Below are 27,814 nucleotides of genomic sequence, written 5' to 3'. Positions count from 1 at the left end.
GGGTGGGAGTGAGAGAGTGAGGACGCCGGGCTCGGGAGGGAACGAGAAGCCACTGGAAGTCCCCCAGCTCAGCCACCCAGTCGGGCTCTGCCCAGTTCTGCCCTATGGAGTAGTGTGGGCGGCAGGCTCCTCTGTCACTGTCCTGCTGCCCTCATCGCCCTCCCGTCCTTGGAGAGCCCCTGCATCCCTCCCCCAAGGTGGCACAAGCAGGCTGAGGCTCCCGGGGGAGAGCGATCGCCAGCCCTGCCCCAGACCACGCCATGGCCTTCCTGCTGTTGCCCCTCCTGCTGGCCTCCCTGCTCCCCTCCAGCTCCTGTAACAAAGGTGAGTGGGGTGGGGGTGTGGGGGCACTGGAAGAGGGGTAGCCGGCTCAGTGACGTGGGGGTGGGTTGGGCAGAGGTGAGAGGCTCTTTGGCACATTACAGGTGTCTGTTCTTCTGACCACCCCCCTCCCCATTCATTTTCCAAGAACTGCCCCCTTCTCCTCTCCCTCAGCACCCCCCTTGCCACATCCTTCTCTCTGGTCCCTTTCTACCCATGTGCTTTTCTTGTTGGTCATCTTGTCCCCATTTAGTCTTTACCCCCCCCCCCCCCCCCCCAGTTTCTCCGTGCTGGTAGATGCCTCAGGCCTGGGAAGGACTTTCCCCCAGGGGTGACATCTGTCTCCCAGTGGGTCTCCGTTTACACTGGGGTGTGCCGCACGCACTAAGGTGTGTGGTACATCCATCTGGTTCATCTTCACCTCATGCTGGGGAGAAACTGTTCCTCGCGGCTCAGCAATTCGGAGCACGTATGTGTCTGCGTGTCCCTCTGCATCCACACTCTCACGCCTGCACACAGCTGGGCTGTGGGTTACCAGAGCTGCCCTCTCTGGCAGACAGCAGAGAAATTCAGCTGGATGAGGCCGGTGGACAGACAGAGGGAGGGGGTGGGGGGCAGAGGGGAGCAGGTAGGTGGAAGCAGATGGAGAAAGGCAGGGAAGGGCAGAAGCAGGTGGGGGGCCATAAAAGAGTGTGAAAGGGGAAGTGGAGAAGGAGAAGGGGTTGAGGCATGGGAGGGGAACAAGAAGGGGATAGAAAAGGGCAAAGGTAGAGGTGGAAAAAAGGCGGAGGCATGAGAGGAAAATCAGGAATAAATGGTGAGGAAAGGGGGATAAGGAGAGCCATAGGAGGAAGAGACAGGGAGTCAAGGAGTACATGAAAGGAAATGGGCATAGGAGAGAGAAGGCAGCCTAGAGGAGCGGGACAGGGGAGCAGGGATCAAGGGGTGAGCTCTGGAGTCCTGTGGGCTCTGCCTTGCTGGGCCTCAGCCCCCCATCTGCACCCTCCTCCGCTGCCGGGGCGTGGCCTCTGCCTCTGACCTCAGCCTGGCTTCTCAGCCTCCTGCCACTTCCTGTGCCGTCTCCTGTGCACTACCTTCTGGATCCTTCCTCAGCCATTAGGGAGAGGGCTTAGGTGGTCACCAGCATGAAAGGGGCAGGCATTCAGCTGCCAGGAGGCTTTTTAGGGGATGGTGGAAGGAAAGAATGGATCTCAGGATTTTGTGCTTGCCATGAGATCCTGGGGATGAGTTTCCTTTCAGTGACTCAGTTTCCCTCTGGTGATGTGGCCTGCTCTGTCCACACCCCACCGATGTGCCATCATGTGTTCTGGGAGTCTGGGGCTTGGTGTTATGGGATCAGATGGAGCAACCCGTGGAGGCTGGGGTTGGGGGTGATTTAGAGGGGAAAGGGAGCCTCCTGAGCTCCCCCACAGCCCCTTGCCAGGCCAGCGGTCCTGGGGCAGGGGCAGTTTAGCTGAGGCTGGTAGGAGATGAGGAACCCTGGAAACTGCGTGAGTCCCACATGTGTCCTGAATTGGCTGGTGGTTGGAGGGAAGAAGAATGGGGTAGGTAAGAACTAGGACTAAGTCATGGGTCTGTATAAAAAGTGGGGTTCAGGGAGTGTGGGTTTTGGTGGCCTTGTGGGAGACAAAGACTGGGCTGGTTATGAGTGTGTCTTTCTGGGTGTGGGAGTGGGAAGCAGGGAGGGGATTTATCGTGTTTCTAGGCCAGCTGGATAATCCCTTAGGATGTCAGCTGTGATGGGTCCAGTCACTTGGCATTGGTCCCTCTGCTCCATCCCTCCCCTTCCTGTCCCCTCCCTCTGTCCTATATCTCTTCTCTTCCCTCTTCCTCCCCTTCCCTGCAATCTGGGAGAATGGCCCTAAGTTGGGGCTTGGCTGGGAGAGGTGCAGAGTGAAGGGATCAGGATCAAAATGGTAGGGGTGGAAGGGGGGATAAACAACCCGGACCTCAAGAAACTTCCAGATCTCCTTCTTTTCCTAATTCCAAGTCTGTGCTTCGTCTATCCCTTCCCTCTCCCAGGCCATCTGACGCCCATCACTGCTCCCTGCCTCTCTAGCCTCCACTCTCCTCTCCAGCACTTAGAATCCCTAAACAAGATTCTCCTGACCCTGGGACCCAGGGGAGATAGTGGTCCTCCCCACCCAGCAGGCTGTTGCCATGGAAACGGTCAATTTGCTATAGGAGAAGGTTGGGACCTCTAGAGTCTGACTCTTTAGAGAGTTGATTTCTTATCCCCAGTCCTTCCTTTTGCAAGGTGCCCCCTGCAGGGGGTGGAAAGGGTGGCGATGCTGGGGTGTGAGTTTGACCAACAAGGGTTGTTCTGGGACTGGAGGTCCAGCTCACAGGTGCTTCCCCTCCTCTCCCTGGGGGGGTCAGCCAACAAGCATAAGCCGTGGATCGAGGCAGAATACCAGGGCATTGTCATGGAGAACGACAACACTGTCCTGCTGAACCCACCACTCTTTGCCTTGGACAAGGATGCCCCACTGCGTTATGCAGGTAACTGGGGCTGGGGTTGGGGGGCAAGGCAGGGTAGGAGAGAGAAGAGTGGTTGGGAGGGCAAGAAGAAGGAGACTCAAGGAGAAGAGCGGGCCGCCTTGCCAGAGACAGGACCCGGGCAGGCAGGGGCTCATCACATCGAGATTTCGCCGGATCTCAGACCTGGTGGCTCTGGGAGGTTGCTGCTCAGAGATGCTGGGGCTGGAGCTATATGTTTGATAATTAATGCTTCCACGCCTAGAGGCAAAGCTGGAACCAGAAGTGGGGACTCTGAGGATGGGGGAGGCGATGCTGGAGGTGGCCCAGGAGCCTCACTCTTCCCTTCCCACCTCGGCCAGGTGAGATCTGTGGCTTCCGGCTCCATGGGTCCGGGGTGCCCTTTGAGGCCGTGATCCTGGACAAGACAACCGGAGAAGGGCTGATCCGGGCCAAGGAGCCCGTGGACTGCGAGGCCCAGAAGGAGCACACCTTCACCATCCAGGCCTACGACTGTGGCGAGGGCCCCGACGGGGCCAACACGAAGAAGTCCCACAAGTGAGGAAGTCCTTGTCCCCGCCCAGCTGTGGCAGCCCTCTCCCCCTCCTCCCCAAGTTTCTGTCCTCCCCTCCCAAGCCCCTCACCATCTCCTGCCCACGTTGTCACTGAAAGTAGGGTTCAGTGGGCTCTAATTCTGTCTCGGCCTCTTACGACCTTTGACAGTTTACTTAGCCTTTTTGTATCAACTTTTCCTCATCTGTTAAATGCTGACTTCATAGGGCTGCTGCAAAGATTAAATGAGATGGTTTATGTAAAGCACGGCTCACAGTGCCTGGTACATGGTAAAAGGCTAAATACATGGGAGATGTGATGATGACAGAGGAAGAGGATGTACCTGTTCAGCTCTCATCCAGATCTCACACTCACACAGCTCATAACACACACATACATGCAACCCTAGGTGAGGTTGGCAAGGAGACGGCTGCAGCATGAAAGAGGATAGAGTCTGGGACACCCTTGTTCCCACTTTTGTTCTCATTGGAGAGTGGGAGAAAGATCGGCAGCCAGAATTTCTGGGCCTAGAGAGGCCCTAAAGAGCAACTGTTCTTTGTGACTCAGTTTCCCCTTTGTAGATATGGACCCTTGCCCCTAGGTCTGGGGGCCTGGATTTTGGTGAGTGGTGGGGGCTCAGCACGAAGGGCTTAGACCCCACTCTGCTTGCCCTAGTGCATGAGCAGGGGCCACCCAACTGACAAGCATGTTTCACACACACGCACAGAAGGCAGCACACACCTCACATGCACCACTCAGCATGTCAGATGATTTATGATTCTTGTACAAGCATCACATCCCTTCTCACAGCTGAGTTTAACTTTGACTTTTGCTCTGCTTTCCTTGATTATCCCCTTGGCCCTGACTGTTGAGGAGGAAGGATCTGCTAGACACACAAAAAAACCCCTGCCCGGCCCCTTTGCTTGGCACCCCACCTATGGCATTCTGCACAGAAGTCAGCACGACCAGCTCCTGGTGTCCCTTGGGTATTGTTCTGGATCCCTTACATCAGTCACCTCTTCCTTAGTCCAAATTCCCTTGAGGACCTTCTCCCTTGAGTCTGCCCCTCTCTGGCATGACTTTGACCCAGGCTGGGGGCAGGGGTTCCTCCTGCTCTCACCCCATCTGGTTTCCTACTTGACACCTTGTGCCTCTCTTGGAGCATCCAGGCTGGCTGACTCTTCCTTGTCCCTCCTTCCACCCTGATGTGTGCAGGGCGACTGTGCACGTCAGGGTCAACGACGTGAACGAGTTTGCCCCTGTGTTTGTGGAGCGGCTATACCGCGCGGCCGTGACTGAGGGGAAGCTCTACGACCGCATCCTGCGGGTGGAAGCCATTGACGGTGACTGCTCCCCGCAGTATAGCCAGATCTGCTACTACGAGATCCTGACGCCCAACACCCCCTTCCTCATTGACAATGATGGTGAGTCCCTCCCCTGCCCACCCCACTGTCCCCCTTTTCCCACCCACACCTCTCTGTGCAACCCAGGGCTGTGCCCTCCACTCCTGCCCCCCAGAATTCATGTCACACCCTCCTTCCCACGTGTGCAGCCCTTTCTCCCAGACACTTTCTCAGCTTCCTGCCTCCTAATTCACCTGCTGCTCAATTAACTCATGGAGCCTCCCGTTGCCTCCCGAGGCTTTCCATAGTTCTTCTGACCCTATGTGTCCTCCCCCACTCCAGGGAACATTGAGAACACGGAGAAGCTGCAGTACAGTGGTGAGAGGCTCTATAAGTTTACAGTGACAGCTTACGACTGTGGGAAGAAGCGGGCAGCAGATGATGCTGAGGTGGAGATCCAGGTGAAGCCCACCTGTAAACCCAGCTGGCAAGGTGAGGACCTCAGCTCTGTGACCCATTTTGTGAATCAGCCTTCACCTTGGTCTCTCTTTTTGTCCCTTCTGTTGACACGGGGGTTTGGTTAAGGGTTAGGGGAGGGATATCTGGGAGCAGACTTGTAGCGGTCTACCCTGGCTGAGCCGTTTTCCCGGGAGCCCAAGGCTGGCAGTGGACATGGCAGGAGGAGGATGGGTGGGAGAGGCTGCCTCACCCCCTTACCCTCCTTTCTCTCCACTGTCCTCTCCATCTCACCCATGCAGGCTGGAACAAAAGGATTGAATATGCACCTGGTGCCGGGAGCTTGGCTTTGTTTCCTGGTATCCGCCTGGAGACCTGTGATGAGCCGCTGTGGAACATTCAGGCCACCATAGAGCTGCAGACCAGCCACGTGGCCAAGGGCTGCGACCGTGACAACTACTCAGAGCGGGCACTGCGGAAGCTCTGTGGTGGGTGTTTTCCCCACCCTGCCTCTGCCTGACCCTCCTCTGCCTCTTTCCTTAGGACCTGCCTTACACCTTCCTCTGGCCATCCCCACATGTATATATCCACCTGGGTCATGGCACACGGTTAGCCCTTGTTGCCCAAAAAGACACATAGACCACATATGTCATTGGCCAAGATGCATAATCCTAGCACAAGACAGTCATTCAGATACATTATGGGACAATGGTAGGGAGAGACGAAGAGTTGGAGAATGGGATGAGTTAACTGGAGAGATGTTTCTAGAGGAGGGGTCCATCCCTATCTTTCTTTGAAAGATGAGAAGAGGTGGTGGTGGGACTGGCTGTAGGAAATCTTTCCCCAGCCCCACTCGGTCAACCACTCTTTTCCTACCTTTGTCCCATTTTCCCACATGCTTCCTCCCGGCTTTGACACTTGTGCCTCCTGGGGCTCTGCAGGTGCTGCCCCTGGGGAGGTGGATCTGTTGCCCATGCCCGGCCCCAATGCCAACTGGACAGCAGGGCTCTCAGTGCACTACAGCCAGGACAGCAGCCTTATCTACTGGTTCAACGGCACCCAAGCTGTGCAGGTGCCTCTGGGTGGCACAGCTGGTCTGGGCTCTGGGCCCCAGGACAACCTCAGTGACCACTTCACCCTGTCCTTCTGGATGAAGCATGGCGTCACTCCCAACAAGGGCAAGAAGGACGAGGAAACCATCGTATGTAACACCGTCCAGAATGGTAAGCCTCCCTTGGGGCCCTGGTCCAAGGCTGGGAAAACTGCCTTCTTGTGCTGGCGCTGTCACTGTCCTGTGCATGACTGCAGACAGGTCCCTTCCCCTCTCCTCATTTGTAAAATGGCAGCAATGGGTTTGATACTCCCTGAAATTCTGTGGTTCATCCCCACAAGGCGTGTTGAAATCCAACCACTCTCAGAGTGCAGTAGAACCACTCACTGCCATTTCTCCCATCTCCTCTCCCATCAAAGCCCCCTCATTGCAATGGAAAAGGCTAGGTAATGGTGTTCCCCATTCTTTCTCCTCCATTGCTGTCCCATCTTCTGCCCCTAAGTGTCTGTCGGTGGCATCTCCTAGTACGTATGTTCTCTTCACTGCAGTGGCACATGCCTCTAGGGAAGACTCAGCCTTGGCCTGCTTCTTCTTTTGTAGCCATTTCTCCAATGCTGTTTCTCTCAACCTGCAAAGGGTCATCCCCCATGACATTTGTATTAGCCAAAGGGCCCATAAATTGTGGGTGGGAGCAACCTGGCCAGTGTTCCTCCCTCGCCAGTCAGACTGCCTGAGAAGCCTTAGTTATCGCTTGGACTGGACCATGTATCAGTGTCAGTGTGTGTGTGTATGTGTGTGTGTGTGTGAGAGAGAGAGAGAGAGAGAGAGAGAGAGAGAGAGACCAAGAGCTTGAGCACACACTGGAGAACAGGGAGGGAGAGAGCTCATGACAGAGGATCAGGAGAAACAGATGTCCTCTCCCTCCTAGTGCTTTGAACTTGTGCTTGCCCCAGACCTGCTCTTGACCACTGTCTCTGTCCTCTCCCCTCAGAGGATGGCTTCTCTCACTACTCGCTGACTGTCCATGGCTGCAGAATTGCCTTCCTCTACTGGCCCCTGCTTGAGAGCGCCCGCCCAGTCAAGTTCCTCTGGAAGCTGGAGCAGGTGAGGCCGGGGCCGGGTTCCAGGAGCTGGTGGGTGTAACTTGCTCTCAGGAAGGAGGCTTCTCAGGCAGGGTTGGCATTTCCTGGGTTGCCCCTGTACCCCTCATTCATTCCCTACTTTCACTCACTGACCAAGCTACCTGAGGTTCTCTTGTTTTCTTTTTCCAAAGCTTGTTGCCTGCAGAAAGCATTCCTGGAGGGAACAAATCACTACTGATACCCAAACTAGTAAATCTTCTTTCCCCCTCTTGTTTTAGTCTATCTCTCTTTTATCTAGAACCTTACCAATACCCTGACTCTCAGCCAGTTAGTATGTAATCAAGAAAATAAATAATTCTGAGGAAGGTGTAAAGACTGGTTTGAGTCCTGCCAGGGGAACTAACTGGTCATGAAATCTTGGTTAATATGTCTAAACTTCAGATTCTTTACCTATTAAATGCGGATCATAAGAATTCTATATCCCAGGGTTGTTGTTAGGATTAAGTGATATGATAGACCTTTGTAGACTGAAAAACATTCGATACACATTAATTTACTTTATTACTGTCCATGATTATGAAGGAGAAATAAAATAGGCAAAAAAAAAAAAAATAAAATAAAAAATCTTCTTTTGAGCCAACAGTTACAGGTTCTTCTCTCTTCAGTCATTTCCAGGCTGACCACAGGAAGCAACAAGGACTAATTTGAGGTTCCATCTTCTATTTTTCTTGCAAGCCTTGGTGAAGTAGCTGAGTAAGCAAATGGCTAAAAAAAGCAGGAAGCAGAAGAGAGAGGAAGGGAAATGAAGGGCTTAGAAAATCCACAAACTGGATAATTGAGGGCTGCCTATAAAAGCTTTTGCTTTTTGTGGTATTCTTTTAAAGAGATAGTCTTTAAAATTACCACCTCTTGATCTTTCCCCAAGGTTGCTAATATTGATAATATTGCCCTCTCTGTTTTCTTTACTTTACCATCATTTATTCATCACATAATTATTAAACACTGATTAAGTCCCAGGCATTCTGCTAGGTTCTGGGGATAGCATGGAGTACAAGATGGAACAAAATCTTTGCTTTCATTGAGCCTACATTTTTGTTAGGGAGATATATGTTGAAAAAATAAACAGATGTGCAAAATGATAAATCCTGATAAATGCACTGAAAGAAACAAGCAAGGGTGTGAGGTAGTGAAGAGGGAAGGCAGGGAGAAGGAGAGCTCACCCTAGATTGGATGTCCAGGAAAGGTCTGACTGAGGTGAGATTTAAGCTTTATCCTAAAGAATGAGTAAAAGCTGTGAAAAGAGCAGGAAAGAGTGCTCCAGGTAGAGCGGAGAGCAAGTGCAAAGGCCCTGAGGCAGGAATGAGCACAGTGTGTTCTAAGTGTGAAAAGAAGGCCAGTGAGGTTGGGGTTCAGTGAACAAGGGGGAAAGACTGGATATGAGGTTGGGGAGATGGGCAGGGACCATGTTGTGCAGTGGCCTTAGTTTAGATTTTGTGCTATGAGAGATGGGTTAGACTTTTGAAGAGTTTGAAGCAAGAATATGACCTGATCAGGATTACATTATAAGAAGACTCTTTTGCAACCATGGGAGGAATGCATTGAAGAGATATAAGAGGAGAAGTGAAGAGACAAGATGGTTGAAATGGTGCATCAGAGAGGTTGGGCCTTGAGTGACATGTGGCAATGGGGACGGGCAGCAGTGCATGGAAACACACCGCTTTTACTTCTAGCTGGACCTGGGATTGACAGGACCTGCTGGTGGATGGAATATGGAGGATGAGGGAAAGAGAAGAATGTAGGATGTCTCTTAGGCTGCCCGTTTGAGCAATTGGATGGATGGTGGAGTGTTTCACTGCCCAGGGAAGACTGAGGGGCTTGGGAAGGGGCTTGGACTCCTATCTTACACATGTTTAATTTGAGATACCCGTGAGACATTCAAGTGGGGAGCCCAGCATTTGGGGAGAGTTCTGGGTTGGAGATTTAGATTTTGGAATTATCAGCACAAATATATTATCTGAAACCATGGGAACAGATGAGGTTATGCCTAGGAAGAGTGTAGAGGGAAAAGGGAAGAGGGTCTTGGTCTGAACGTTGATGAGTCCCAATATGTGGAAGTTGATAAGGCAGAGAACTCTCTACCCCTCATTTCTCTGATCACCCCTCATTCCCATCTTGGTTGACCCTAGGAAAAACTGCAAAGGGAAGCAAGATTTAACCTGTTGGGCTAGAAATTACCCTAGAGGTTCCAGTGCCATACATTCAAACATAAAATTTTTGCAAAAAATTTATTCATTATGTGGATTATTATTCATAATACTCCTCTTAGGAATAATTATATTTTTAAGGATTTACATGAATAAGGTGGAATTTTAGGTATGAGGTTGGTTGCCTGACAGATTTTGGGCAGGGACGCCATTCCTTATGCTAGAGTGGGTAGGCTGCAGTTCACTAGTAAGCCCTGTTGGTAGAACTGGGAACATGAGGGACTGTCCCCCTTCTCCCAGAAGCTGGGGCAGTGCCTTTCATTAGCTCCCTGAAGATGAAGTAACTGAGGTGTTTTCGGCCCTGCCCTCCTCTCCCAGGTCTGTGATGATGAGTGGCACCACTATGCTTTGAACCTTGAGTTTCCCACAGTCACACTCTATGCAGATGGCATCTCGTTCGACCCTGCCCTCATCCATGACAATGGCCTCATCCACCCGCCCCGAAGGGAACCTGCTCTCATGATTGGGGCCTGCTGGACCGGTAAGGCCCCTGAGCTTCCCAGTGAAGAACAACAAAGGTTAGAGCCTCCACTGGCTGTGGACTGGTGAAGGGAGGAGGGCTGCTGAGGAGAAGCAAGGGCGGCCTGACCCGGGGCTAGCAAAGGCCACCTCACGCATCTTCCGGCAGCTGACTTGGAAAGCTCTCCAGTGGAGGAGACCACAGTGTCCCACATTTCCCAGCCATTCCAAGGCCATCGCCTCTGATTGGAAGAATCCCCCTCTCAGGCATCACCGGAATCTCTATTATAACTTCAGTCAGTTCCCACTTTGCCTCGTCTGTGATTTCTACAGCTCATTTCCTTGTCAGAAGAGATTCATTGACCTAACTTTTGAGCCATTTCTTTCATTTTGCTTCATTATAGTTTTAGAGATTTACCAAAAGAGGATATAATTGTAGGTACTAGGTTGGTTGTCTGACAGATTTTGAACAAGGGCACGATTAAGCTATACTGGGAAGGCAGTTCACTAGTAAGCCAGGTTGGTAGAACTGGGAATGTTTCCTTTCCTTTTTTCCTTCCAGGGGTGCGTGTGTGTGTGTCTTCCCAGAACCCTATGTTTCCTCAGCAATATGTTTGGGGGTTTGTCAGTAACAGAGGCCTGAGAGATTGGGATGTGAAAAGAGGAGGATTGGGACTCAGACAAGAGGTTGCAAGTCCTACCTAAGCAGGGTCACCAGAGCAGGGAAGACCTCCCACTCCTCTTGGTCAATCATTTCTACAGCCTTGAGCTCACTGGCACTTTTTTTTTCCAGAAGAGAAGAACAAAGAGAAGGACAAAGGAGGTGACAACAGTACAGACCCAACACAAGGTACTCTGTGTGTAAGAACTGGGGACCAGAGAGTTCTCATCTGAGCTTCCTGTTCCATGCTCCCTTTTCCACCCCAAATCCTATCCAGCCTTGTATTTACTCCTCTCGCGCCACCAGGGGGCAAAGCTGCCGAGAAATACAGCCAGGCAGGGTTTCCTTGGAGAGTCAAGGCCAGAGGTAGCTTGGCTGGATTCTGGGTGTCCTTTCCTGCCTATGAAATGAAAAAAGAGGAGCTCTCTTGCTGGCTTTCTCGAAGCAGAAAGGAGGTGGCAAGAGTCAGATCTCAGGAGGGGAGGATCTGGGCATCCTCTGAAGCTCGCCCACATGCATCCTGTGTCTCCTTGCATGTCACTGTAAAAGATGCTCTCTCTTGCACTGTCCTCCTTCTCCTCATCATTTCTCCTCTTTCCTCTTGTCAGTCCTGGCTTTCTTCTCCCCTCTCTCACTCCCCTGGAATAGTTCCTTATTTCTGTTGCTTCTGTTTTTCACCCTTCTCCCTATCTTCTGTCTCACTTCTCCCATCTCCCCATTATCCTCATTTCTCTCTCACCTCTCCTCTCTCTTCTTTGTTTTTGTTTCCATATTTCTTCTTTCCCCCTTTCCCTTTTCTCTACTTCTTCCTCCCCTTTCTCTAGGTGCCCCTTTCCTTGTCCGATCCCTCCGTGCCTCTGGCCTCCTCTCATCTCCCATCCCACTCCTGTGTTCCTGCCCTAGGAGACCCCTTGCCGATCCACCACTACTTCCATGGCTACCTGGCTGGTTTCAGCGTGCGCTCAGGTCGGCTGGAGAGCCGTGAGGTCATCGAGTGCCTCTATGCATGTCGGGAGGGGCTGGACTATAGGGATTTCGAGAGCCTGGGCAAAGGCATGAAGGTATAGCCCTTCCTCTAGTCCTCTCTTTCCCAGCATGCCCCCTGCCCCTCACCCTGGTCCCACCTCTCTACCTGTGTGCCCGTCCTCTCCTGGCCCTGCTCTCAGCTGTGTCTGTGTCTGGGACCCAGGTCCACGTGAACCCCTCGCAGTCCCTGCTCACCCTGGAGGGGGATGATGTGGAGACCTTCAACCATGCCCTGCAGCATGTGGCTTACATGAACACTCTGCGCTTTGCCACGCCTGGCGTCAGGCCGCTGCGTCTCACCACTGCTGTCAAGTGAGTGTCGGGTGGGGCGGCTGATCATAGAGCAGACCAGAGAGGGTCAGGACTCCTTTGCCTGAGCTGTCGTCATGCGGGCCAGGCACACCTCCTTCATTTTACCAATGGGGAGATTGGGCCCTGGAGAGGGCCCTGGTTTACCAAAGGTTACATGGAAGAGCTTGGAGAAGGCTCAGATTTCCCAGCAACTGGTTTGCAACTCTTCCCCCTTAGCTATACTTCCTGGATTCTGGGAGGTGGGGTGGGGATGTGGGGGAGGGATTTGAACTTCCCTGTGCCTCCATGCTGATATGTCAAGTGGAACACAGAGGGTACTGGATTGGGAGCCAGAAGAGGTGACGTTAATTCTGACTCAATACTAGTTGCCTGGATGATCTTGACAAATAGAAGCTCTAGTTTCTTCCCCTCTTTTAAACTTGTTTCACAAAACTTTTGCAAGGTCAAATATGATGAGGTAAGTCTGGGGTTGGCACGCTTTGGTTCTGGGCCAAATCTGGCCTGCTGCCTGATTTTGTAAATAAAGTTTTATTGGAACACAGCCACACCCTTTCATTTGCATATTGCCTATGGCTGATTTCACACTACAGTGGAAGAGCCGAGTAGCTTTGAGGGAGAGTCTATAGCCTGCAAAGCAGAGATTACTTGCTATCTGGCTTTTCACAGAAAAAGTTTGCTGATCCCTGAATTCTAGGTGAATAGTTTTGAATTCTTTAAAAGAAAAATTATAGATTATTTCAATGTTTAAGTATAAATTAGGTGCTTAAAATACAGATTAATTGAGAAGCAGTGAAGGTATAATAGTTAAGGACACAGGGTCTATTATTAGCGTTTTAACGTTGGGCAAATTAATCTCTGTGAGCCTCAGTTTTCTCATCTATGAAGCAGGGATAACAATGGAACCTAAGTCATGGAATTGTTATGAGAACTAAATGATATATTCCGGATCATATGCTTAGCACAGTGCCATTAAACATTATGAAAATGTTGGAGGCATTTTCATCCCTTAGCCTTTATGGGGCAGTTCTTAGGAGATACTGACATCTAGTGGGTGGATGATGTGACCCAGGATTCTGGATTTCTGAGTTCTCTTCACAGTGTCTGTCCCCATTACTCTGCCTTCATTTCTCCATAAACCATATGAGGACAGACATCTCTGTCTCCCTGTCTGGGAGTGGGGATTGTGGGCTTAGAGAGGAGAGTGATGGGGCATGAGGGTCAGGCCTCCCAGTCGGAGCTGTGGAAGGCAGGGCCAGTGGCCTTTGGGAAATGGTGGTCCTGGTGTGGGCTGAAGGCCACAGGTGGAAGGCGAGGTCAGTGGGCACAGGTCAGAGCTGGGGGTGCATCCCACCTGGTCCTACTTGGAACTCTGGCTGCTAAAGGGCTGTCGTCTAAGTTATGAAAGGCTTAATCCCTCCGAGACCAGGGAATTGCCTCATCTACTTCAGGATGCTCAGGAGCGGTAAGTGGAAGGGTGGATTCTGTCTCTTGGCCTGAGGTAGAGCTCTGCAAGGGGAGGCCCACAGGGAAACAGTTGACATCCTCTTTGCTGACTGGCTTATCCTCTGAATCCCTCCTACCTCTTTCATGCCCAGGAAAGAGGCTTATTTAAAGGACTCGGGTCCTTTAGTAGAGGTGGGGGAGGGCCCTGATGTTCCCTTGATGAGGTTAAGAAAGAGAGAGCTCTCATTTCTCTGTTTCTTGGGCTACCACTTGGTTGGTGCTACCCCAAATACTTCTCTGGTGTTGTAGGGGAAAATAAAGAGGGATGGGAGTATGTGTGTGTGTGTGTGTAACACAGAGAAAGAGACAGATACTTAGCAGCACCTCACTTTCTCTGATGCATATCCTTGTCCTCATCTGAATGACTTCCCTAACTTCCAATTTTCAGTACTTGAACCTCTGTCCATCTAAAGCTAGATTTATGGCAGCCATCCAGTCAATACCTAAATACATACTTGTTCTCTTCCTTGGAAAGTCTGTCTATTCTCATGGTATTAATCCTTGAACAGATAGATCCCCCATCTTTTCCAGCTTTGTTCTCTTTCCATAGCTCTTGGATTACCACCTGCACGCTGTAACCTCTATCTAGAATGTTCTGCTGGCATCCCAAATGAATGAGCTAAAGTGAAACTACCATCTTTGATGCCTAAACTAGCTCCTCCCCCTGAATTCTCCAGTTCTGTAATGGCTTCTGTCATATATGGTCACCCAGGTTTGAAACCTCTGAGTTATCTTTGATTCCTCCGCAGCTTTCTCCTCTACACCCCTGCAGTTGCCAGGTCACCTGGATTCTCTGTCTCCTCTTTTTCCATTCAGGCTGCTATCACTCTAGCCCAAGCTCCCGTGAGCGCTCACCCAACCTCTCGCAGTGGCCTCCTAACTAGTTTACCTATCTCTAGTCTTCCAGCTGTAGTTCACTCTCCACCCTGAGGCTGGGTTAGTGATCTTAAATCAGAGGGTTCATTGTCACCCTTCTCTGATGAAAATGACATCAGTGGCTTCCCTTCGCTTATTGAATGGAAATGACAGCTCTCATCAGTGCGTTCAAAGTTCTCAGCCTTCTGGCCCCTGCCTTCCTTTTCTGCCTTTACTTGCCGTAGTATTCTCCTCAACAGCCACTCTTCTGTCTACCAATGTCTTACCCTCCTTCAAAGGCTCGCTCAACTGCTGCTTTTCTTGATTATTCCTACCTATCCTTTCCCAGTATCCCACTTCCATCCTAGCCAGAATACCCTCTCCCCCGACTGAACTCTTACCACATTTTGTTTGTTCCACTCACATGGCTGTGACTGTGACCGTATTTGCCCTTGTTGTGAGCTTCCTGGGCCATAGCTAATCTCTCTACCATATTGTAAATGCCTTTGGGTCAGGGACGGTCCACTATTCCCCTTGGGTCTCCCAGACACAGCGTTGCTCAGGGCAGTGGGGATGTCTGCTGGAGCCTGTGCTCCCAGGGCCAGCTGGGGTCCCTTCCTAAGAGGCTCTGATCAGGGCCTCTGATGACAGTGGGGACCGTGTAGCTGGAGGGAGTCTTAAGGCACAGGAACTCAGCAAGTGGTAGGCCCTGGTAACTCCAGGGCCTCTGAGCTCATCATACCTGCAGAGGTTATGTCTTCCCCCTTTGGGCTTGGGCAGTCAAGTTTGTGAGTTCAGTAACATTAGTAATAATCGCAGCCCTCTCAGCAAAATCATTTCAGTCGGCACAAGCATGTAGAACATAGGCCTCCACATGTATTACCAACTCCCTTGTGAAGACTGAAGGGGCACTTCTTTTATAAATAAATTCCCCTGATGCAGACATCCCTGGCTCACCATTCCCCAAATGGTGGCTGTTGTTTAGTGGAAAGGTCAGTGGACTTGGAATGAGAAGGATGGGCTTGAGCCTTGACTCTGACACATCTTAATTGTGTGGCCAGCATGCTTTATCCAGGAGCTTTGGTTTCTGATCCCTATTCCACATTGATGAAATGAGGCTCGAATGAAATAATATGGGTGGAATGCTTTATGAACCAGAGAGTGCTGTGTGACTATGAGGCATCATTATTATTTTGACAAAGGATGGTGCTAGAAGTTGTTCTGGAAGGGTGGTTCCCGAGTGGCTGTGCTGCTGGTTGGTGTGGTGCGGCCAAGTCCTCTCGGCTCCCTGGGAGGATGGAGCTAGGTCCCAGATGGTCAGATGAGCTCATCTACCAGAGTGCATTTCTCTGATATTGAAGGGCATGGATAACACCACCAGGGAGGAGAATGTCCTTTGATAGGCCCCCACCCCACTTCTGTTGAATATTTTCTGGCACATGTCTTTACGATATTGTACTGAATGCATTTTTTTTTTTTTTTAATTTTAAACATCCTGAGTAAAGAACTGTGTATGTATATGCATTGTCGTCAGTTCAGTTTGCTTTGTTTTTCATTTAAATAAAATTGGAGCAGGGCATTGGGAGTGTGATCACCCCTGCAGGTAGCGTTTGCCTGACTTTCTGTTCCTGACCCTTTCTTGCCATGGCATCCTACCAGGAAAGGGGGTCTCACCCTCCAGCTTTGCTCCATGGTTTGGGGTACAGAGATACTACTTTCCTTTCCTCCCCTTGCCCTCCCTGATATGGGGTGCTCAGCTAGAGAGATGGAGGCCCCAAGGGGTGAAATGGAATATAGATTATAAGGGGATATAGATCGTTGGGGTCACAGCTGCCTCTTTCTCCTCTGCTCACACAGGTGCTTCAGCGAGGAGTCCTGTGTGTCTATCCCTGAAGTGGAGGGCTACGTGGTAGTTCTGCAACCTGACGCCCCCCAGATCCTGCTGAGTGGCACTGCTCACTTTGCCCGCCCGGCTGCAGACTTTGAGGGGCCCGAAGGGGTCCCTTTGTTCCCCGATCTCCAAATCACGTGCTCCATTTCTCACCAGGTTGAGGCCAAAAAGGATGAGAGTTGGCAGGGCACAGGTAAGGATGACTTCAGGAAGTCACAGCATCGGGAGAAGGGGCTGGAATCAGGGCATCGGGGAGAAAATCTGGGGCTGGAAATAGGAGACTTCATTCTGCATTTGTTTGACTAGAACCACTTGCCATCAGGGAGCAAACCAGCGGGAGGCGCCTGGGGGTTAGGAAACTGTTGGGTAATGGATTTCTTGGAAATGATGCTGATTCTTCTCCGGGAATGACCCTGGAAGGGGAGGAAGGGTGGGCGAGGGGCGACTGCTGAGTCTCAGAACCTTGAAGGGCCCTTCAGCTCTTTCCCGGACTCTCCCCTGCCCAGTGACAGACACACGCATGTCGGATGAGATTGTGCACAACCTGGACGGCTGTGAAATTTCTCTGGTGGGGGATGACCTGGACCCCGAGCGGGAAAGCCTGCTCTTGGACCTGGCGTCCTTGCAGCAGCGAGCACTGGAGCTCACCAACACGTCTGCCTACCTCACCATTTCTGGTCAGTGGGCCTGAGAGCCTGTCCACTTTTTCGCGTCCTCCCCTATGATCCAGCACCCGGGAGACCTGGAGGGCCCTCCTTTCAGGACTGGGGATGTGGCCAAGTACTATTTTGCTCCTTCCCAGGCTGGAGGATTCTCTGGCTTCCAGGTTGCCCTCCCAGGAGGTGTGCCAGGGTTTAGGGCCAAATGTTGCTTTCACCCCAGTCCTCTCTACAGCCTAACCCTTGAATGTCTGTTTCCACTTCCGATCCTCTCATCCCTCTCCTTCTTTGGCTCACTCTTCTCGTACTGGCTTTCTAATTCTCTAGTTGTTTCGATGAACCATTATCTCTATCTTCCATTTTACTAATCTCATGTACACACCATAGCTTAAGTTAAGTCCTCATCTCTTAATGAATAGTGGAAAGCAATGATTTGGTAGCTTCCAAAGGAAGACTTCTGCTATTCTCCAGAGGCCCCTCCAGAAGGGAGAATGGGGAAGCTGGACATAACTGGTTCCTTCCTAGTTCCATTCCATTCCAGGGCCTCACTGAGGACTTCTGTATTTTCTTCATTCTCAATTTCCCTCCTGCTTGCCACCTTCCTTCTGTCTTGTAGGATCTCTTTATTCCCCTCCCTCCATCCCTCCCAACCCAGAAGCCACAGAGCTATTAGAGAAGGGGCGAGGGGAGGGGAGCAGCTCTTCCTCAGAGAGCTCAGGCCACATCCCTGTTGAGGGATGTGCTAACCCATCTATGAGACTTGGCTCTGTCTCCCCTGCTACCTTGAGCCATGGGGGTGCAGCCGGAGGGAGTCCAGGAGAGCAGCCCGCCCAGGGCTTGCCTTCCCTGGCTCCTGCACTGAGCTGTTTCCTGGTCCCGCAGGGGTGGAGAGCATCACCGTGTATGAGGAGATCCTGAGGCAGGCTCATTATCGGCTGCGACACGGAGCTGCCCTCTATGCCAGGAAATTCCGGCTCTCCTGCTCGGAAATGAACGGCCGATACTCTAGCAACGAGTTCATTGTGGAGGTACCAAAAGACCTCCCTTCCTTTCCCCAGAGAATGCCCACTGGCAAGGAGCTGGGGTGGAGTGGACTGGAACCAATAGTTGGTGGGAATGTAAACTGCAGCAGGGAGGACACCTAGCCCCTGCGGTGGGTGGAGGAGAAGAAGATGTGGTGCATGGTTAAGACATGGAGCTGGGCTCTGGAGAGCTGGAGTAGGACCTGGGGGAAAGCACATGTGCCCACTGAACCCTGCTTGTCCCCAGGTCAACGTCCTGCACAGCGTGAATCGGGTGGCCCATCCCAGCCATGTGCTCAGCTCCCAGCAGTTCCTGCACCGTGGTCACCAGCCGCCCCCTGAGATGGCTGGACACAGCCTGGCCAGCTCGCATCGAAACTCCAGTACGTAAGGCTGTGTGGGGCAGGGGGTTGGGGTGGGGGGAGCAGGTGCGAGGGCTGGGCACGGGCACCCTCTCCCTCTGCCACTGGGATGGGATGAAGGGAGTGGAGCATTGAGTCCTGTTCCCTGGGGTTCTTGACTTGGTTGGTGGCTGTGGACCAAGCCCTTTATCTTTTTGGATCATTAACTTTCTCTTGTGAAGAATATAGGCCTCCTGTCGTTTCAGGGGGCAGTTGCGCCTGGAATCATAGGGTCGGTATGGGGTTTTGGCATCTTTGTTCATCCTGTGTACCTCCCTCAAAAATATCAAATTAGCCCTGGACCTAAGGAGGCGTCCTCTGTAGTGAAGCTATCAAGTATTTTATTAAGCACCTATTATGTATTAGCACTGATCTAAGGTGCTTTAGAGATATGAAAGAATTATAGGATAGATACAGTCCCTAGCCTCATGTAGAAAGTTGGCACTATCACATGTGCAATTACGTGTTATCTGTAAAGCCATAAGATTATTCCTAAAATGAAATATGCAAAATATTACATCCAGATGGAGTCCTTTCCTTCAAAGCAATCTCATTCCTTGCCCAGGATTCTTTACCAGTGATGCAACTTTTAATTTCCAATTTAAGAGTTACTTAATTGTAGAAAGTATAGGAAATGCAAGTATAAAGAAGAAAAATCAGCCAGAATTCCATCACAAAGAGGAAACCACTGTTAATATGGTATATTCTGTTTCAGTCTTTATTCTGTGCCTCTTTTATTTTTTAACAAAGTTTGTAACCTGATATATATATATATACACACATATATATTTAATGTTATAAAAAAATATTCTCCCACATGATTAAAAATGATAACATGGTGCTGATGTTGCTGAAAATGGGTGGGTTTTGGAATCTCTTTTTAAGAATTGCTTTCAAAGCCAATTTAGAAGATGTGTTTTTTTTTTGTTGTTACTTTTCAGACACACCTTCCTTTTGGCCCAGTTCATTGTTACCCAACTTCATCATTAACTTTTGTCAGAGTTGGCCCTGGATGTCATTTTAATTTTTAAACATTAAATCCACTCTCAAAGGGTGCAGATTTGTCACTTTTGAAAATGGTTGGAGGTTGTGTTGCAGGCTCTGAAGGCAATTCCCAAAGGAGTTTCAAGAATGCTTTCTGCAAAGGGAACACTTTGGAAGAAGTTCACAGTTTTCATGACAGTGAAAACAAATATTTCAATATATGTTATGGGAGTAATAATAGTGAACACAGCTCTCAGTGTGTGTCAGGCATTGTGCTAGTGGATTTTTACACATATTAACTCATTCAGTCCTTACAAACAACAACAGATGAAACAGGTACTAGAATTATCCCTCTTTAAAGGTGAGGAAATGGAGGCACAGAGAGGTTAAGTACCTTGCCCAAGGTCAGACAGCTAGAAGGTAGCTGAGTCAGGATTTGAATCCAGGCCGCACGATTCCAGAGCCTGCACACTATCCATGGCCCTCCATGTCCTCTCCCTAGGTGTCATACTTTTTTTATTAGTCTCATTCTTTTGTAGTTTGCCTGTGATTTGGGGGAGCTCCTGAGGGGCTTCCCAAGGCTTCAGACCAGCTCCCCTGTTTCTCAGTCGCTCCCCGGGACTGCCTTCCTTCTTCCTTGCTCTCTCTGACAATAAGCATGGGAGCCTTTTAAATGTCAAGTGTTTTGCTATGATTCACTATAGCAAAGCAGACGGAAGTGGGGATGAGGAGAGACTCTCAGACATAATCAAGTTGCAAGTGTTCAAAGAAACCGATAAGAAACATGCAAGTGAAAAAGAGGGGTGTCTTAGTTTGCCAAAGCTGATGAAATGCAATATACCAGAAATGGACTGGCTTTTAACAATGGAGATTTATTAGCTTACAAGATTATAGTTCTAAGTCCCTGAAGATGTCCAAATCAAGGCATCAAAAGGCGATGCTTTCTCCCTGAAGCCCGGCTGCCAATGTCCTCAGTTCCTCTGTCACCTGGCAAGGCACATGGCGGCTTCTGCTGGTCTCTCCCTCCACTCCCGGGTTTCGTTGCTTTCAGCTTTTGTCTTCAGTGGCTTCCTCTCTGTTTCTGTGGTTTTCTGTCTGAGCTTCTGTGTGTCCTCACTCAGCTTCTCTGGGGTTTTTTTTTTAATTAAATTTTTTTATTTGCGAACTTTAACATACATACATGACATTCAATGTATGATTTCACAAGTGGTTAGAGAGCAAAACTCAAAGAATGTCATGGGTCACAGTTCCACAACATCAGCCATTTCCATTATTGTAAAATATAACATCCATACAGAAAGGTGTCATCTCTTGATTTACGGCTCAACAAGCAGTCATACAGGTAATTTCAAAAATTGTTATGGGTTACAGTTCCACAATTTCAGTTCTTTCCTTATTATGCAATACAAGTTATATACAGAAAGGTCAAGACCGTCAAGGCACAATTCAATGAGCAGCTGTGGAGCAAATCCCAAAGGATGAATCCCGTTAATGTACCATAGTCACTCCTGACCATTCCCATACCATTAAAATCACCCTCATTATCACATCTGTACATATTAGATTATTGCTCCACCTTCACTGGGTTATGACTATCTCTAGGTCCCCTATATTCTACTTTTTAAGGCACTTATTTTACATTTTTCCCAGAGTTCACATTAGTGGTAACATACAATATCACTCCTTTTGTGTCTGGCTTATTTCACTCAGCATTATGTCTTCAGGGTTCATCCATGTTGTCATATATTTCACAACCTCCTTCCTTCTTACTGCTGCATAGTATTCCATCGTGTGTATATACCACATTTTGTTTATCCACTCATCTGCTGAAGGACATTTGAATGTTTCCATCTCTTGGCAATTGTGAACAATGCTCTGGGGCTTTTTTTCCCTATGTTTTATCCTCTTATAAAGGACTCCAGTTAGAGGATTAAGACTCACTTGGGGCATGCCTTAGCTGAAATAACCTAATCAAAGTGTCCCACCCACAATAGATCTACACCCACAAAAGAATGTGATATTTTCTGGGGTACATAACAGCTTCAAACCATCATAAGGGCTTTTTTTACTATCGACCCTTGGGGTCAGCCTTTTCTTTCTTTTTTACCCCCTCTCTTGACTCCGAAGCTTTCTGCAGCTCTTTCTTTGGGGATCATCCCACTCAACCTCAACTAGGTCAGATACTGGTCTTGCTACTCAGATTAGGCCCAAGGTAGATCCAGGCTGGCATTTATGTTGGGCCTGGTGAAATTCTTGATCCTTGTTTTCTCTGGGTAGGAGGCCCCAGGTGAGGATGTCACATCCTCAGTGTCCCAGAGCTTCCTCAGCTTAGTGTCTGGATGCCTTGTGCTGACTGGCCCGGTTGGCAGTGGGTCTCACCCCTCAGCCCTGGAACTACCTGGGGAGCTCCAATGTTTGTAAGGAATACCCTTGCTTCCAGTATCAGTTTTCCAGTTGCTAAAACAAATACCATATAATGGGTTGGCTTAATCAATGGGAGTTATTGGTTAATGGTTTTGAGGCTAGGAGAAGACCATAATCGAGGTGTCAGCAAAGCGATGCTTTCTCCCCGAAGACTGTGGCATACTGGGGCTGGCTGCTGGAGATCCTTGGTCCTTGGCTTTTCTGCCACACATGGTGGCATCTCCTCCTTTCTCTTCAGGGTTCCGTTGGCTTCCTGCTTCTGGCTGCTCCCTTGGCTTCTCCTTCTGTGTCCAATTTCCTTTGCTCATAGGACTTTAGCCGTATTGGATTAAGGCCCAACCTCACTCAGTTTGGGCTTGCCTTAAGTAATAACCTCTTCAAAGTTCCTATTTACGAATGGGTTCACACCCACAGGACCTGGGGTTGGGTCCTGAGCATGCCTCAAAGAATGGGACAAAGTGGGACATGATCCAACCCCCAACACTTCTCCTCCCCACAGTGAAACCCAGCCTCTGCACTCACTGTTGTGAGCTGATGGGCTCAAGTGGTTCCCCTGAGGTCCCTATGGAAAGCAGCAGTTCTCCTTTGCTTCCTCCTCCCAGGTTCCTTGTTTTGGCCTGAATAGGGCACAGGGTTCATAGTTCACCTGAGGGCTACGATGATGGATGTCCCCTGAGCTTACCGGGTGATCCACTTATAATACCTGATCCATGCCCCTTTTCTGACTCTCCAGAACATTCCCTCCCCTCTGTTACAGTTATGGTTTTGCAATATCAAACTACTCAAAACACGCAGAAACAGTAAGAGGGTCAGCTCCCCCTGATGGGACAGGCGGCTCATTTCCCTGAAGCTCCCAAGTGCATCAGAAAAGAGAGATCAGTGTGAGTTGGGACAGTTAGGGAAGGCTTTGTGTTTGTTGAAAGTAGAATTTGAGCTTTGACCTAGAAGAGCAGAAGGGATTTGGATGGGCATGAAGAACAGGGAAGTGTATTCTGGATGGGAATAGTATGTGCAAAGGCAAAGGGGTAGGATGGAACATGCACCTTGCAAGGAGGTGCAAGGTTGGCTGAGAAGGGTGAGACCAGACAATGGAGACATTTTATTTATTATTTATGTAGTCTTCCCAAGCTTCGATGCATATCAGAATCACCTGGGGAGCTTTAAAAACTCTTAAAGACTAGGTTGTACCCTATGCCATTAAATCAGAATTTCTGGGGGTGGGAGCCAGGCATCAGTATTTTTTTTTTTTTTTCATTTTTCTTTCTTTATTATAGAAGTTGTGGATTTACGTAACAATCATGTATAAGATACAGGATTCCCATACGCCACCCCACCACTGACACCTTGCAATGGTATAGAACATTTGTTATAATGGATGGTAGTGCATTTTTATAATTGTACTATTGACTAAAGTCCATGGTTTAACTCAGGGCTCACTGTTCTTCAGTAGTTTTCAAAGGTTCCCAGGTGATTCCAACGTGTAGCTAAGTTTTGGAACCACTTCCCTACTTCGTAGCCTACAATTATGAGTCTTTGCAGAAAGATGTGTAGTGCAATGCAATTAGAAAAGAATTTTAAAAGAAAATGAATTAGGAAGTTAGGAGAAAGGGACAATGACAGAATAAGATAAAGCCAAGGAATTAAGTCAGTATATAAAAGACATACTATGAGATATTATGCAGCTGTTAAAATGGGCTAGAATTTTCACTCTGAGCTTCCTAGTGGTTGAAGCAAAAGGAAACCTGAGAGGTTTGTGAAAGTCATATGATAGGAGCCCAGAATGAAGTCTTTTCCTGAGGATCTGCATAAAGGGGTCCTCACAGGGGCTGAGGATAGGGCTTTCAACAGAGCCCTTATGATCAAACAAAGCCATGAGTTTCACATGGGCCATTTGCTAAAACACTCTTAGTGCTGGCTATAGAGGCCACCCAAGGCCAGAATTAACTGCTTGGATATAATGCAGCAAGAGAGTCATTGTACTTCTTAAACTCTTGATTTTTGTCTTTAGCTGATTTAAAAGCCCTCCCATCTCCCTGCCTCCTGGCTCCTTTTTACGTAATTAACCATACTTGTTTGCCTGCAGATAGAGTGTGTCGGCTTTTTGTCTTTCCTGTGGTCATTTCTTATTCCTGGCAATCCACTTGTTACCTCCTTCACCAGGCCAGGGGCTCAGAGGGACAAATGCATTTGAGGAAGGCACAAACCAGAAACTTTGGCTTGTTTGTCATCGTTGTGTCCAGAGAGCAAGTTCACCTGCTGCGGCCTCCGCTCTGAGCGTGGAGTCTCACACGCTGTCCAGAGCCTGGGCTTATTCACGGGGCCCATCTGCTGGTGAAGTTACCTGCCCAGGGGCCTGTCCATTGGGTCGGAGGCCTAGGAGGGATGATTCTCTGCAGAGGAGCAGAAAGGGCAGCTCAGTCCCTTTTTCCCCGCCTTCCCTGCCCCCAGGTGGTTGAGACATGCTGACCCAGCCTGCCCTTCTCCGCCCTGCTGCCAGCTCCCAGGGAGCTGCCAAGAAGTCAGCTCTAATTGGAGAGTGGCCCCAAGTGGGCTGTGGGTCAGGATGGGGATGAACTTGGCAGAATGCCATCGGGGCGGCCTCGGGGAGGGGTGCGGTGGCATGCCTGGGCAGCCAGGGCTTTCTGCACACACCTGGTTGGCCCGGAAGCTGGCGGCTGCTGGGGAGGAGGGCCAGGCAGCAGGATGGGGGGCTGCTGTGCTGTATGCTCTGTCCCTTGACGTATGAATCTCAGAGGCTGTGGGTAAATTTGGGCCTGGGCATATATATGTGAGCTGGAATGCAATGTGTGTGTAAGTCCCTGGGGGCTTGTATGATTGCTGATCTGTGTGTGCTGGGGGAGGGTGTGTGTGTGTGTGTGTGTGTGTGCACATAATGTTATAGTCCTCCAGAATGAGGCCATTTAGAGTCTGGGCCTCATAGAGCCTCTATTTTGGGGCGAGCCCCTGTGCAGCAGGTGGGCAGGGCTGTGCACCCATGTGGGGACTAGTGAGCCAGCTGCCTGTGAGGGTTCTGGGCCTGGGGGTGCGGCTGTGGGGTCTCTACCTCCACGTGCTGTCCCTGGGGCTGTGGGCCCTTCTGTTTTTCCCCCAAGTGCTGCTCTGGGTGCTGTACGTGTGTGTGCAGGAGGCTGGCAGGGTCGTGCTCACGGCTGCTCACTCTGCTTCCCTTGCGGTCCATGTTTGCAGTGTGTATGTGTTCCTGCAGGGGCTGGCCTGGGCTGCCCAGCTGGTTGGGAGGTGGGTGGCACTGCACATGCAGCTCTGCCGTGCCTTGCTGGAGACCCTCAGGCTCAGTCCCTTACTCCCGCTGTGCGCGCAGGTGGCCCAGCGGCTGCTGCAGGTGGGCGTGTGGGCTGGCCGAGGCCTGTCTCGGGTGCGGACGGTGGTGGTCTTTGTCCAGATGTGTGCCTACACATTCTTCCTGGACGTGTACCTGTGCATGCACTTGTGCTTTGCTGCCATCAGCTCAAAGGTCCGGGTGCAGGTGCATGTGCCCTTCCAAGTCTCCCTGCCCTTCCAGTTCTATGCCCCCCTGAGCCTGGGTGTTAAAGTGAGGCAGAGGCCCAGCAGGGCTAAGGTGGGGGGCACACCTCAGGGCCAGATTCAGGGACAGCAGAAGCCCCAGATGTCCAGGAGCCCTGAGCCCACAAGGAGAAGGGAGGTGCCACTGAGCAGGAGTGAGCTCAGTCCAGGTGGTAAGTGGAGGGGCTGCTCCTTCCCCTTAGACCGTCCCCCAGTCTACCTTCTGGGCAGCCAGGCCGGGCTTGGAGCCTGCTTCTCCCCTGAGGACACAGTGGGGCATTCACTCCTTCTGCACCCAGGTGGCTGTCCCTCTGTCCTTTCCCCAGTGGGCTCAGGGCACCTCTTTCCTAAGTTGAGTGGACCTTGGGGAAGGAAGATTCCAGTCCTTGCTCTCTGATGAGAATGTGCTGCTCATGACAGTGTTGGGCCAGGAGCTCTTGCCTCCTTTCGCACGTCTGTCTCCCTCCGTGTGTTCCTTTGGCCCTTGCAGCGGCATCTCTGTCCCCTCCTGCCCAGTCCATGTCCTCTCCTTCCCAGTGGGCTCTGTTTCTCTTCCAGCTTCTATAGGGTATCCCTCTTGTCTGGGCCACCATGGATCTTTCCCTGGACTCTGGTGCCTGGGGCTGCTCCCAGCCCCCTGTCCTAGCCCCCCGGGGGGTGCCTGGCCACGCTCTCCTCACCCCCTGTTCCCCCTGCAGTGGTCCCGAGCGCAGCGACCCTCATCATCGTGGTGTGTGTAGGCTTCCTGGTGCTCATGGTCATCCTGGGCCTGGTGCGCATCCACTCCCTTCACCGCCGTGTCTCGGGGGCCGGGAGCCCCCAGGCCTCCACTGACCCCAAGGACGCGGACCTCTTCTGGGATGACTCGGCTCTCACCATCATTGTGAACCCCATGGAGGTGAGTGGCTCTGTGGGATGGGAGGGACTCCTTGCGGGGAGATGTCTACAAAGTCCATGTCACACTGGGATGCACCAGGCAAAGGCAGAGCTACCACAGCAGGAAGGAGGGAGGCTCGGACAGGGCAGGGGGTGGGTGAGAAGGGACCCACGGCTTTGGGGTGTGTGCAGGCCACCGAGACCTTCTCCTCCTCTCTGCTCCCGCCCTGTCCAGTCCTACCAGACCCGGCAGAGCTGTGCGGCGGGGGCTGCCGGCGGCCAGCAGGAGGACGAGGACAGCAGTGACTCAGAGGCGGCTGACTCCCCCAGCAGCGACGAGAGACGCATCATCGAGACGCCCCCCCACCACTTCTAAGGCCTCCGCCCCTCCCCAAACAGAGAGAGAACTCTGCTCTGGTGAGGCAGACGAGGACATTTGGAGAGAAGAGAGACCAAGAGGAAGCAAGCTCTTCAGAGCCCGTCGTCCTTTAATCTCAGAATCTCCGTGGGCCCCCAGGAATCTGCCCTCCTCCCTCTCCATTCTCCCTGCCTGTCCCCATTGCCTCCGGCCGATCATTCCCCTGGAGTGCTCCTTACAGCAGGCCCCGGGCTGGCTGCATTGGGAAGGGGGCTGGAGGGCTTTGGCTGCGTTTTCTGTCTGCCCCCTACCCCCACCATGGATGCCCTGTGTATGTGTTTTGGGTGGGGGGAGGTCAACAGCAATGATGGGGAGTGGAGAGGGGCTTAGGATCGAAGGAAACCTTATAGTCTACCCCTCTCTACTCTCTCCTGTCCCCAGGAGGCCTTTCTTGCCCTGGGGTCCCCTGGGCTCCCTCCACAGAGCCTTCCCCGCTTCTCTAATGAGCCCCCACCCCCTTCTATTTCTCTCTGGGGACCCCTGCTTCTCCACTTTCCCAGTTTCCTTCCTTTTTTGTCCTCTTTCCCTCCTCCCCTTGCAGTCCTGAGGCCCTACAGCCCCTTCCCCCATGGCCTGGTTGTGGCTAGGTATTGGGGATGGAGGGTGGAGGGGGCCCCGGGTGTATTATATATAATGTATATTTTTTCAGTGTTGTCGTGAGCACAGCCCCCGTGTTCCTGTGTGCAGCTCACAGCCTCGTGTGTGTGTGTGTGTCATCCTTGTGTCCTGGGGTGGGGGTATGTGAATAGGTCTGGGGAGGGAGGGGACATGTCCTGGGGTTTTCAAATAAAACAACCAGAAAAAAAAAAAAAACAATCCCTGTGAGCTGCCTCCTGACTGCCTGCCTGACCCGGGGTGGGTGCATGTGGCCGGCTCTTGGGTCTCAGGGGCCGTGGGGATCTGTGAGTGGGGCTGAGGGAAGGGGAGCAGGCTGGTCTTCTTGGGGCCGGACTGGGTAAATCACCAGAATGCCAGGCGAGGGCCTGGGAAGTCGGGGGCAGATGGCCTCCCTCGGCCCCCTTCCCTCAGCAGTTCCTGGAGAAGTGTCGACCGCTGAGGGAAGGCAGGTGCCCGGCACATTGTGGGGGACACTGCCAGCCCTCCCCCTCACTTGGAATATTCTGCCTTGAGTACAGGGACTCCCAGCCCTGGAATCCAGAGGGAGAGGGCAGCTGGCCCTGTTGCTGGCAAGGAGAGAGAGCAATCTGCAGA

At 51.1% G+C, this 27,814-nt stretch overlaps 2 protein-coding genes across 2 annotated transcripts; both read left to right on the top strand.

Annotated features, from left to right (window-relative positions):
• CLSTN3 (calsyntenin 3) lies at window positions 1-27,368 on the top strand. The gene is made up of 18 exons (XM_037848066.1): window positions 1-324; window positions 2,722-2,844; window positions 3,183-3,378; window positions 4,588-4,796; window positions 5,058-5,207; window positions 5,474-5,659; window positions 6,113-6,394; window positions 7,214-7,326; window positions 9,887-10,049; window positions 10,821-10,877; window positions 11,592-11,749; window positions 11,878-12,026; window positions 16,242-16,468; window positions 16,782-16,952; window positions 17,817-17,962; window positions 18,204-18,339; window positions 26,007-26,206; window positions 26,420-27,368. Exons 1-18 carry the CDS (start codon window positions 261-263, stop codon window positions 26,558-26,560), a joined length of 2,871 nt encoding a protein of 956 aa, XP_037703994.1. The 5' UTR covers window positions 1-260; the 3' UTR covers window positions 26,561-27,368.
• LOC119543297 lies at window positions 24,744-25,859 on the top strand. The gene has a single exon (XM_037848067.1). The coding sequence runs from the start codon at window positions 24,761-24,763 to the stop codon at window positions 25,703-25,705; it is 945 nt and encodes a 314-aa protein (XP_037703995.1). The 5' UTR covers window positions 24,744-24,760; the 3' UTR covers window positions 25,706-25,859.
• Window positions 27,369-27,814: the final 446 nt, after the last annotated feature.

This window comes from Choloepus didactylus, chromosome 8 (genome assembly GCF_015220235.1).
Source record: "Choloepus didactylus isolate mChoDid1 chromosome 8, mChoDid1.pri, whole genome shotgun sequence".
NCBI lineage: Eukaryota > Metazoa > Chordata > Mammalia > Pilosa > Megalonychidae > Choloepus > Choloepus didactylus.
This window is presented reverse-complemented; position numbering and strand designations above follow the sequence as displayed.

Bases quoted from the DNA above. Each gene is read 5' to 3' on its own strand.
- LOC119543297 (XM_037848067.1), top strand. From the start codon at position 24,761: ATGTGGGGACTAGTGAGCCAGCTGCCTGTGAGGGTTCTGGGCCTGGGG.
- CLSTN3 (XM_037848066.1), top strand. From the start codon at position 261: ATGGCCTTCCTGCTGTTGCCCCTCCTGCTGGCCTCCCTGCTCCCCTCC. The intron at 10,050-10,820 runs GTAAGGCCCCTG...TTTTTTTTCCAG, and splicing joins GATTGGGGCCTGCTGGACCG to AAGAGAAGAACAAAGAGAAG. The intron at 18,340-26,006 runs GTACGTAAGGCT...TTCCCCCTGCAG, and splicing joins CAGCTCGCATCGAAACTCCA to TGGTCCCGAGCGCAGCGACC.